The following is an 11219-nucleotide window of genomic DNA, read 5'->3' as shown; positions in this document are numbered from 1 at the left end:
GCATAATGTTCTCAAGGTCCAACATATTGTGAATGGCAATATAGCATCATAATTTGCGTATTGTTGCTCTCATATTAAAAAATCAAGCAGTACAGGCTCAGAGAGTTTAAGTAACTTGCTCAAGTTACACAGCCAGCAAGTGGCAGAGTTGGGATGAGAATCTGATCTGTCTGACTCCAGAACACAGTCACCCCACCTGTGGATTAGAGAGGGGAGGTCCACTTTGGTGGGGTCTAAGACACTTGTTCCTGAGCTTCAACATTCCTCTTTCAGACTGTCCTATCTGAACAGAGGGCTTTCTGCAGACTTCTGGTTTCAGGCTGGCAGCCTGCAGTCCCTCTGATTATTTTCAGGTCTGCATGTTCCACAGAGGGGAAGACAGCAACCACAGTGTTACCACCTTCCAGCCCAGAGGACTAGTGGCCCAAAGATCTGCAGTCCAACATGTCTTTCTTTCCCAGTCTGTGGGTGTGGCTCAAGTAAATCCACCCCAATCCACCTCAATCAAGGGTGGGTCAGGGCAAGTGCCTGGCTCTGCCCGGCACTGTTAATGGGTGGTTCCCACAGAGAGGCCCAGATGCGCAGGATCTGAGAGCTGTATTTCAGGAGCTCTGTCCCTTCATGCCTGGTCCTATCCACTTGAGGGCTCCTCCAGGCCATTTCCATTCTAGCTGCCCCAGGAACTTTGATTCTTGTTAGGATCAGCCTGAAGTCCCAAGTGGAAAAGTACATTCTAATTAGCTGTTGCTGGTCTAAAAGATTCTCAGCCTAGACTTTATTTCAGTACTTTTCTTTCCCTTCAAATTGAGCTCTAAGGCCACCCTATTAGCTTCAGGGTCCCTCGGGAAGCTTCATGGGCCCTTTCAAGAGGTCTTCATGGTTGCTTCTGAAAGCCAACTACCAGTTTCTATCTATCAGATCAGAAGGGTGGACATACAGGTTTCAACATCTGCTGAGCACCTGTGGCCCAGACCTTGTGTCAGGTGTACTCGTGCCATCTCCTGAGCATAGACTTTAACTTTTTTTTTCTTTCTGACAGATGAAGAAACTAAAACTCAGAGATTTCTAAGAGCAGTCACAGGCAGTAGGTGCAGGTCTGGATGGAACCAGGTCTCTGCCTACTTCCACAGCTCCAACATCTCCTTGCCAGTACTGCAGTCTGTGGGGCACAGGCAGGCACCGAGAAGAAATGAGCTTTCCCAGCAGGCTTTCAGTGCCCAAGCCTCATGCCAGACCCGTTAAATCAGAATCTCGGGGAATGAGGCCCAGACACTGTTGGCTTTTTAGGGCTCTGCAGGTGATTTCAGGGACAAGCCGGGCTGGAGCAGTGCTTAACAGTAAAGGTGAGAGAGGCACATCGCCTCCTCCAGGGCTCTGCAGGTGTTCCTTTCACACTGTCATCCTGTTCACGAAACCAAAAATCAAAGCCGACCACTGGCGCCTAAGTCCGCTCTTCTCATCAATAGAACCGGGGGTGGGGGTGGGGGTGGGGGTGGGGGTGGGGTGGGGAGGGGCGGGGCGGGGCGGGGCTCGGGGTCTCTCGCCCGGGCCTCAGGTGTGGCGCCCAGGCAGGAAGCCCGCGGTTAGCAGGGGCGCGGGGCTGTTGCGCCATCCGCTCTGACTTTCGTAACAGCACCCTGAGGCCGCCCAGAGACGCCCCAGCGTAAGTTCCTCAAATGTTTTCCAGCGTTGCCAAAACTGTTCGTCGCTCTGAGTCACGTGCAAGTGGGAAGTCGCACTGACACTGAGCCCGGCCCGAAGGAGACAAGCCGAGCACGGCGCGGGGCTCGGGGACTCGCCTTGCGCGCGGAGAACGAGCGCCCCCAGGGATGGGGGCTGCCCCGTGGGCTTGAGCCGGCTCGCAGCCGCCGCCGCCCCGCCGCGCTCCGCCCCGTCCTATCCCAGACACCCGGTTCCGACCCGACCGCCTGCCTCTCTGGAGCCATGGGCCACTAGCCGAGGAGGAAGCATGCTGGCCGTCCGCTGCGCGCTGCTCACCGCCCTGCTGGCCGCGCCGGGGGCGTCGCTGGCCCCAGGGGACTGTCCCCCGCTGGGTAAGGGCTTCGCGCGCACCTGGAGGGCTGGGCTAGCTGGCGGGTGGGGGAAACCGCTGTGGCCGCGGCAGATAGGGTATCGTCGGAGGCGGCGGGAGGGAGGAAAGGAGTGGTAACAGCTCTCCTCCATGGCTAGTTTAGGTCCCCGCGGGCACAAGGTGCGGGCTCCGAGTGACCGAGCTGTTCCTTCGCGGGCGGGGGCTCATATGCTCCCTGCTGCGTCCTGCGGTTCGGAGGTGCGCTCTCCCTGTTGACAGCCCTGTGGCCGGGAAGCACCCTGCGGTCTGCGCACCGGACTTGGTGTGTTCTCGGGGCTCCTTCCAGTGTCCCCAGGAGACTTTACACAACTGTGTCCCCGGTGACTCTGAGGGGAGGTACCCCAGAGGGGTTGAGTTCTCGCCTAAGGCGCCCTTCTCGCCTCAGCTTTCTTTTTTTTTGGAGGGGGGTGCACCTCCTCTGCTTCTCCCCTCATCCCCTGGTTGTATGTGTGGATGACAGTGCCCCGACTTTGAAGGGACTGACTTCATGGGGCTGAGTCACTACCCTCTGGCTGCTTGCACAGGCTTCAGCGGACACTAGCTCCAGGAGCTGTGTGCCCAGCCTGTGATTTTAATCTAAGTGGGAAGGATGGTTAGGGATTGGGACGTCTTGGGGCTGGCATACGTTGGACTCCACTTCCCGGAGGGAAGGAAGGAGAGCCCCAGGGCAGGGGACACTTTTGCTCCTGTTGACTGCAATCACCCCCTGGCAGCATGCCTCGCTGCATGTCTAGTCTCTCTGGTTCAGCTGGGCATCTGCTTGTCCAGAGGTTTATTTTAGGGTTTGAGGGCTTTTTTGAAGGCATAGCGGAAAACCAAGGGGGCAGGCTGATCTCTCCACCTGGGAGATAATGCTGTCGAGCTAGTGTGCCTCTTAGCTCTCTGCTCTCTGGATGGTTGTGTTCCTTATGCTTGGAGGTGCAAAGTAAAAGGATGTCTTTTCTCAGCACACATTTGCAACTCATACCTAAAGAATAGCGGCCTCCTGAGCTTTAGGTATGTTTTCTAATCCTCCACTAGATCTAAATATACTTTAGATATATATCAAAGAGGAGACTGAGGGTCAGAGAGGTTGGGATGGGAGGTTGTCAGGTCTTGGTGGAGGCCCAACCCTCCATGTCCCTGAGCTCTAGTGTGGTAGAGCCCCAAGACTCCTAAATGTAGAACTAGCGCAGCAGGAAGAGCTGGGGGTGTTTGGGGGCAGGCTGAGAGTCATTCCTGGCTGGCTGAGCGCTGAGGCAGAAGAGGCTAAGAGCAGGGAAGTGGAAGTCTGGGATTGCCCACTATGGTGTCAGGGAGTCAAAGGCAGGATTGAGGCCTCTGTTGGGAGGGAGCAAGGCTCCCTTGACTGCCTCGGTTGCTACTCACACCACAGCCAGGGCACCTGCCCTGAGGAGGTTACTGCTGCAGCCGTGGCTTCCTTTCACTCCTAAGTGGTTGCAAGGCACTGTGAAGGCAGCAGTTGCCATCAGTTCTCCATTTCCATGGTGCTCAGGAGGGATGAGAAAGGTGGTTTCAAGGCCTGGACAGGCTGTGAATTCAAGGCAGAACTGAGAGTTTGGGGAGGAAGTGAAAATCCTCCAGTTCAGAAGGAAAATGCAGAGATATAAAAAAATACCCAGCTCCCCTCTCACACCCACACAGATTCAACCCACAAACTTGAGAACAAAAATAAAGACATTATACAGGAAGCATGGAGCAAATGACTGTGAGATGTCTTGCTTTGGAGAAGCGAGGGGCCAAAGGGTAGCAGTGGCTAGAGTTGGTTGAGAGGGGAAATCCACTGGCTCTCGGTGCTGTGGGCTCTTACAGCCAGGTGGCCTCCTTTCCTTGGGATTAGCAGCTGCCCACATGTGCTGGAGCTCAGGTGGACTGCCGGCTAGGGGCCTGGACTTGCTGGGATGGAGGTGTTGGGTGTGGAAGGCCTGGACCTGGGTGACTCAATTTCTTCAGCCTTCTGCGGTGCGATAGCACACAGAAAAGCACATATACCTTTATGTCGCTCGAAGTCCTGTCTCAAATTCTGAACTTTCTTTGGGGCAATTTCTTATGCCCCAAATGCCTACTTGCTTTCCTAGTCTCACCCTACATCAGTATTTCTGAAAAAGGTGCTTCTGGGTCTAGTTGCATCAGAATGTGTGTGTGTGTGTGTGTGTGTGTGTGTGTGTGTGTGTGTGTGTGTGTTAAGGGTGGAGGTGGGACCGTGACAGAAATATTGATTCTTGGATCCAGATTTACTCAAGAGAAATATCTGGGAATAAGTCTTGGGAAATGTCATTTTCAACAAATGTCCTTGTCATTGGCAAGTTTGAGGATGACTGGCCAAACAGTATGCTTGAGGAACTGAACTAAGGCCCTACCCCAGCTGGCTTCTAATTGCCAGAAATCTTTTTCTGCTTTGGCTCTGTTTCCTTGTTTATTCATTGCAGCAAACATTTATCGAGTCCATGTAATGCCCTTTGGGGCTTGTGTGCAGCTAGCCACTCAGACTCCACCCTAAAGGAGCTTAAAATGGTCAGGTGCAAATTCCAGAGAGGGCCTGAGGAAACCTGGCTCTCTGACTGTCCTGCTCAGTACCAGCTACCCAAAGACAAATTGTCTGGAGATGGGGGTGGAGAGAGGAAGCTCCTTTAATTGAAGACCAAGACCCCAAAACAGCAGGCACACTGACACTGACTGCATTACCTCATCCTGGAACTGGGTAAACAAATCCTCCCCTCACAGGGCGTTTGTAAGAATTACACAAAGTGGCCTGGATCCTCACAACTATAAACACGCACTCCTCTCCTCTCCCTTCTCTTGTCTCAGCTGGGCTGCAGACCACCAACCCCATGAGTGACAGCATTCCTGTCACAAATCAGGGCTTTTCCAAGTCAGTCTTAAAGACTGCAACTCTGCTCTTTAACATGGTAGCCACTTACTAAGTGTGGCTATTTAAATTTGCATTAATTAAAATGAAATCAAATTAAAAGTGTAGTTCCTTAGTTGCACTAGGCACATTTCAAGTTCTCAATAGTGGTCTCCAAATTGGACAGAATAGAGACAGAGCATTTTCATCACTATCGCAGAAAGTTCTATTGGACAGTGCTGGTTCAATAGAACTTCCAGAAGTTTTCTGTTGCTTCTTCCTTTAACCCTCTCTGTTCCTTCTTCTCTCCACCTGAACACAGCTCATCTTGTACAGGTAATGGCTTTGGAGCCAGACAGATCTTTGCTGAACTCTGCCAGATAGAAATGAGGTGAGCTTGGATAAGTGATCTTGTCACTTAGAGACTTGCTGCCCTCGTCTAGAAAATGAATCACACTACCTTACAGGGTGATTATGAAGATGAAAACAAGCTAGATTGTATAAGAAAGTCCCTAGAGCCAAGCAAGTGCTTACATAAGTGTAGCTAATAATTCATTCATTTGAAAACAATATTTTTTCAGCTCCTCTTGTGTTCCAAGCACTATTCTAAGAGCTATAGATACAGCAGTGAGCCAAAGAGACAAGCATTCTTGGCTCATTGGAGCTTCATTCTAACAGGGATGTAAATTAAATGTATAGTATGATCATGACTAATACTAAGAAGGAAAAATAAAGAAGGGGAGAGCAATAGAACTGGGTGTTTATGTTGAGGAAGCAGCATGTTGAATTGATCTTTCTGAGGAAGGCCAAGGAAGTTCTCACCATGAAGATAATATATATTTGGATGAAGGAAATATAAAAATAGTTAGAGCTTCCTTATACTCCTGTCAAACAAAAAACTTTCACGACCAGAAGCTTTTCTGAAAGAAAGTGTTTATTGAGCCAAATGCTAGCCAGGAAAAAACCAGGTCCTGGGCACAAAGTCTAAATCAGCATCCCCGGGGCTGAGGGGAGCAGTGTCTGCCATCCTGGGTCCATGGCACCTTCCTCCATTGTTTTGGCGGGGTGGGGGTGGGGGAGGATGTAAGTTGTTTTGAAAGAATTTACACTGGCTATAGATGTAGAGGGTGGGGGAGGAGAAGCACAGCTAGTTCTGAGATAGGTGCAGAGTCCAGAAGGAAGAAGTGTTTGCTCCTTTGGATTGGTGATGGACAACAGTCTGCAAAGTTTATGTCTAAGTGAGAAGAGAAGCGCCTGGTTGTCAGTGGGCCTGGCTATTTTCTTTAGATAATTGTGAAAATATCCACGTGAAAGTTAATGCAGTGTTCCAACATGCACTCAGGGTATGAGCAGCCTTTTGGTGGTCGTCCTGCAGTTGATAACTGATCAACTTCTCTTGTCTTTTCCTCCCACCCTCCAGCCTGCTATAGTTTATTTTAGGACACCTCAGAATTTTCTCCTTCTTACTCCCATCTTGGGCAGGAAAATTCCTGCCTCCTCTGCGACAAGCTGGTACTACCTGAGGGCCTATCAGGTTTCAGAGCAGAGGGCTATATGGGGCATGGGTGTCCCTGCCCTGATGAAGCTTAAGGTTGTCTTTGGGGAGACCAGCCTCAGCCATTGGGCCCCTTGGGCCCCAGTTGGACAGGGAAGTGCTAAATATTGGGTCATTAACTGTCACCGAGGAATGTAATCCTTTAGGAGAGTAATCCTTGAGGACTGGAATGGCAAGGGGAAGGGGGCAGAAAGATTTTAACTGTCTGGTGAACCCTGGGGAGTGTCTTTTGGGTAGTTAACCTGAGTGTTTTACTCTCTTCTCTGGCCTTGAGATCCAGAGAGGTCCCAAGTCTCTGGCAGAGTCGGGGCTTTTCTGGCATGGTCCTGGGTCAGGTTGAATGTCAGCTGCTCCTCCGCAGGCTCCCCTGCGCCCACCTGCCCCTGCCAGCTCCAGCCTGCCCCTACCGGCGCAGCCCTGTGGCTCCAGCTTTAGGAGTGTGCCCCAGGCTCGCATGTGGGCTGTCTCCCAGCACCTGCTCTCAGTTCTCCAACTTCCAGCTTCCCTTCCCGAAAAGGTCATCCTTTTTCTATATGATGGTGACAATATCTGTTCCACACTGAATGTAACTGTGCACAGAACTGTGTTAGACTCTTCGCGCCTGTGTTTCATTTACTCTTCACAGCAGCCGTGCACGAGAGGGATGTTAGAGCCGTTGCACAGGTGGAGGAGGCTGTAGAACAAGCAGGTTTTGTTGGAGGGGAAGATCAGAACTCAGTTTTGAACATGTTGCAATAGAGGTGTCTATTAGAAAACCGGGAGAAGATGCTGAAGAGCTGGATACAGAGTGTGGAGTTTGGGAATGAGAACTGAGCTGGAGGTATGACTTTGGGTGTTGCCTGGTGGCCACTGTTATTTCGAGCCTTGAGAGTGCTGAAATCGTCTAGGGCAAGAGTGTAGACAGAGGAGAGAAGAGGCCCCTGGGCTGAGCCCGGAGGCACCCCAACCTTCTCAGGCTGGAAGAGAAGGAGCAGACTGAGAAGGTGAGACCAGTGAACCAGGAAAACCAGGAGAGTTGACTTGGAAACCCAGTGACAATGGATCAAAGAGGAGGGAGCAAGCAGTGATGTCAAACTCTGCTGAGAGTCTGGGGAAGAGGACTGCCAAGACCTGACCAGTGGACTTAGCAACGGGCAGGTCATTGGTGACTTTTTTTAAAAATTTTTAAATTTTTTATTTTATTTATTCATTTTAGAAAGGAGAGAGAGAGGGGGAGAGAGAGAAAGAGAGAGAGAGAGAGAGAGAGAGAGAGAGAAGGGGGGGAGGAGCAGGAAGCATCAACTCCCATATGTGCCTTGACCAGGCAAGCCTAGGGTTTCGAACCGGCGACCTCAGCATTTCCAGGTCAACGCTTTATCCACTGCACCACCACAGGTCAGGCTCATTGGTGACTTTGATGTGAGGAATTTTGGTGAGATGGTGAAGGCCAGGAAGGTGAAGGCCAGGAAGGCCAGATGGTGAAGATGGCAGGAATAGGCTACTCTTTTTAGCTGTAAAGAGGAGTAAAGAAATGGAGTGTTGGTAGGCTGGAGAAGTGGGGTCAAGAAAGGGGTTTTTTAGAAAGATGATGAAATATCAGCATGTTTGCATGCTGATGGAAATGATCTAGTAGAGACCAAAAATTAACAGAAAAAGAGGTGAGAATTGCTGAAGCAACATCCTTGACTAAGCAAGAGGAAACTAAGGCTCAGGGAGGTTAAATAACTTGCTCAAGGTCACACAGCAAGGAAGTGACAGACCAGGCTCTGAACCATGCTTTCTACAATATCACTATTTCACTGACAACTGCCACCCTTTTTTTTTTTTTTTTTAATTTTTCTGAAGCTGGAAACAGGGAGAGAAAGTCAGACAGACTCCCGCATGCGCCCGACCGGGATCCACCTGGCACGCCCACCAGGGGCGATGCTCTGCCCACTAGGGAGCGATGCTCTGCCCCTCCGGGGTGTCGCTCTGCCGCAACCAGAGCCACTCTAGCGCCTGGGGCAGAGGCCAAGGAGCCATCCCCAGAGCCCGTGCCATCTTTGCTCTGATGGAGCCTTGGCTGCGGGAGGGGAAGAGAGAGACAGAGAGGAAGGAGGGGGGTGTGGAGAAGCAAATGGGCGCTTCTCCTGTGTGCCCTGGCCGGGAATCGAACCCAGGTCCCCCGCACGCCAGGCCGACACTCTACTGCTGAGCCAACCGGCCAGGGCCTGCCACCCTTCTTAAAGCTCAGGGACAGCAAGGTCATCTCCTTTCTTCAAAGTATACTCAGCAACACCATACCCATTGGTGCGGCAAAGACAGCCCCACTTTGCACCAGGAAGTATCCACTATCTTAGTAAGTATTGAAGGTACTGAAGACCACAGTTATGTTTCAGCCATTGCCCTGTAACACCCATATTCATTCATATCACTTTGGGTCAGGAGAATGTTTTGCAACCACATGTCACTGTGAGGGCTCTCTGTCTCTAGGAGAGGCAGCTGGTGTGGCAGAGTGAAAACAGCTTAGAGGTCAGACAGTCTGGGCCTGCTTCCCGGCTGCTCGCTTCAGCAGCCAGCCATCCTTGGGGCAAATCAGTTCAAGCCTAGCAAGAACAATACTTCTTGAGACCATAACAAATAAAAGTGGGTGTTTGATAGTTGTAATCGACCCTAAGAGCCTAAAAATAGTGCTAAGATTTTAACATTAATTATCTAATGTAATCCTCACAACATTTTGAAGTAGGTATTATTATTAGTTCCATTTTATGGATGGAAAAAATGAGGCCTAAAGAAGTAAGAAACTATCCTGAGATCACACAGCTAGAAAGTGACTGGCCGAAGGTTGGAACTTGGGTGTGTCTGGATCCTGGGCTTGAACTCTTGAGCACTGTGCCTGAAGGACTAAGGAAAGAGTTTACTTATTTCTATTAAATAAAGAACTTCCTCTTTCGTCTTTTTTTTTTTTTTTTTTGATATTTCATTGTATGAACACAGTGAGTTTATTTACCCAGTCTCCTTTTGATGGACATCTGGTTGTTTCCTGTCTTGCAATTGCAGACAGTGCTTCTGGGAATAACTTTGCACAGCCCTCATGTTGCATGAGTGCAAGAACATCTTCAGGATAAATTCCTCAAAGGAGAATCTATGGGTTGAGTGTCACGGTGTTTGTAATTTTGAGAGATAGAAGCTGTACCAGTTCACACTCCCAGCAGCAGCGAGAGAACGCCTGTGTCCCCACATCATTTCCAAAAGTGTGTTACTGAACTGCTTTCTACACAGAAAATGGTGTCTGTGTGGAATTAATTTATGTTTATCTATCTGAGTGAGACTGTACAGGCTCTTCCATTTTTAAGAGACATCTGCATAATCTACTTCTATGAACTCTTTATTTATATTCATTGCTCATTTAAAAAAATTGGGTTGTTGGTCTTTTTCTTATTGTTTATAGGAGTCCTTAATACATTAAGGAACTTAGTTTCTCATCTATGATACAAGTTGTGAATATTTTTCTCCAGTATGTCATTTGTCTTCTGACTTTTTTTTGGTAGGGGGTGGTTTTTGCCATGCAGGTTTTAAAAAAAGTCATTGAATTTATCTGTTATTTATTTATTTATTTTATAGAGAGAGATTCAGAGAGAGGGATAGACAGGCACAGACAGGAATGGAGAGATGAGAAGCATCAATCATTAGTTTTTCGTTGCACGTTACAACACCTTAATTGTTCATTGATTGCTTTCTCATATGTGCCTTGACCGTGGGCCTTCAGCAGACCGAGTAACCCGTTGCCCGAGCCAGCGACTTGTGCTCAAGCTGGTGAGCTTTTGCTCAAACCAGATGAGCCCATGCTCAAGCTGGCGACCTCGGGGTCTCGAACCTGGGTCTTCCGCATCTCAGTCTGATGTTCTATCCACTGTGCCACCGCCCGGTCAGGCTCTTTTATTTTTAAATGTATTGATTTCAGAGAGAGAGAGAAATATCAATTTGTTGTTTAACTTATTTATGCATTCATTGGTTGATTCTTGTGTGTGCCCTGACTGGGGATGGAATCCACCACTTTGGCATATTGGAATGATGCTAACCAACTGAGCTATTAGGCTAACGTTCTCAGTCTTTTTAAAATAACTTCTAGGTTTTATACCATACTTAATAAAATCTTTTTTTTGTTTGTTTGTTTTTGTATTTTTTTTTTCTGAAGCTGGAAACGGGGAGGCAGTCAGACAGACTCCCTCATGTGCCCGACCGGGATCCACCCGGCACGCTCACCAGGGCACGATGCTCTGCCCATCCGGGGCGTCGCTCTGTTGCGACCAGAGCCACCCCACTCTAGCGCCTGAGGCAGAGGCCAAGGAGCCATCCCCAGCGCCCGGGCCATCTTTGCTCCAATGGAGCCTTGGCTGCGGGAGGGGAAGAGAGAGCCAGAGAGGAAGGAGAGGGGGAGGGGTGGAGAAGCAGATGGGTGCTTCTCCTGTGTGCCCTGGCCGGGAATCGAACCCGGAACTTCCGCACACCAGGCCAACGCTCTACCACTGAGCCAACTGGCCAGGGCCAAAATCTTTATGCTTATATTATTTTGAAAGATTCTACTTTATTTTTATGGTACGTACTTTTAAAAGTTTTTTACATTTATCACATTTCCCCATGTATAAGATGCACCCTTTTCTGAAAACTTTGGGGTCTAAAAATTGGGTGTGTCTTATACAGTGGTTGTGACATTTCAAATGCCATAGCTGGAACTGAGGACGAGGCTGTATATGAAGACAGTG

General features: G+C 49.5%; 1 protein-coding gene across 1 annotated transcript in view; it reads left to right on the top strand.

The window, feature by feature from the left end:
• Window positions 1–1667: 1667 nt before the first annotated feature.
• IL6R (interleukin 6 receptor) overlaps window positions 1668–11219 on the top strand; it is a 58398-nt gene continuing 48846 nt past the window's right edge. Inside the window, exon 1 of the mRNA XM_066362372.1 lies at window positions 1668–2054. Coding sequence (XP_066218469.1) covers window positions 1970–2054 — 85 coding nt within the window. The 5' untranslated portion in view covers window positions 1668–1969. The remainder of the gene's footprint in view (window positions 2055–11219) is intronic.

This window comes from Saccopteryx leptura, chromosome 2 (assembly GCF_036850995.1).
Source record: "Saccopteryx leptura isolate mSacLep1 chromosome 2, mSacLep1_pri_phased_curated, whole genome shotgun sequence".
Classification (NCBI taxonomy): domain Eukaryota; kingdom Metazoa; phylum Chordata; class Mammalia; order Chiroptera; family Emballonuridae; genus Saccopteryx; species Saccopteryx leptura.
This window is presented reverse-complemented; position numbering and strand designations above follow the sequence as displayed.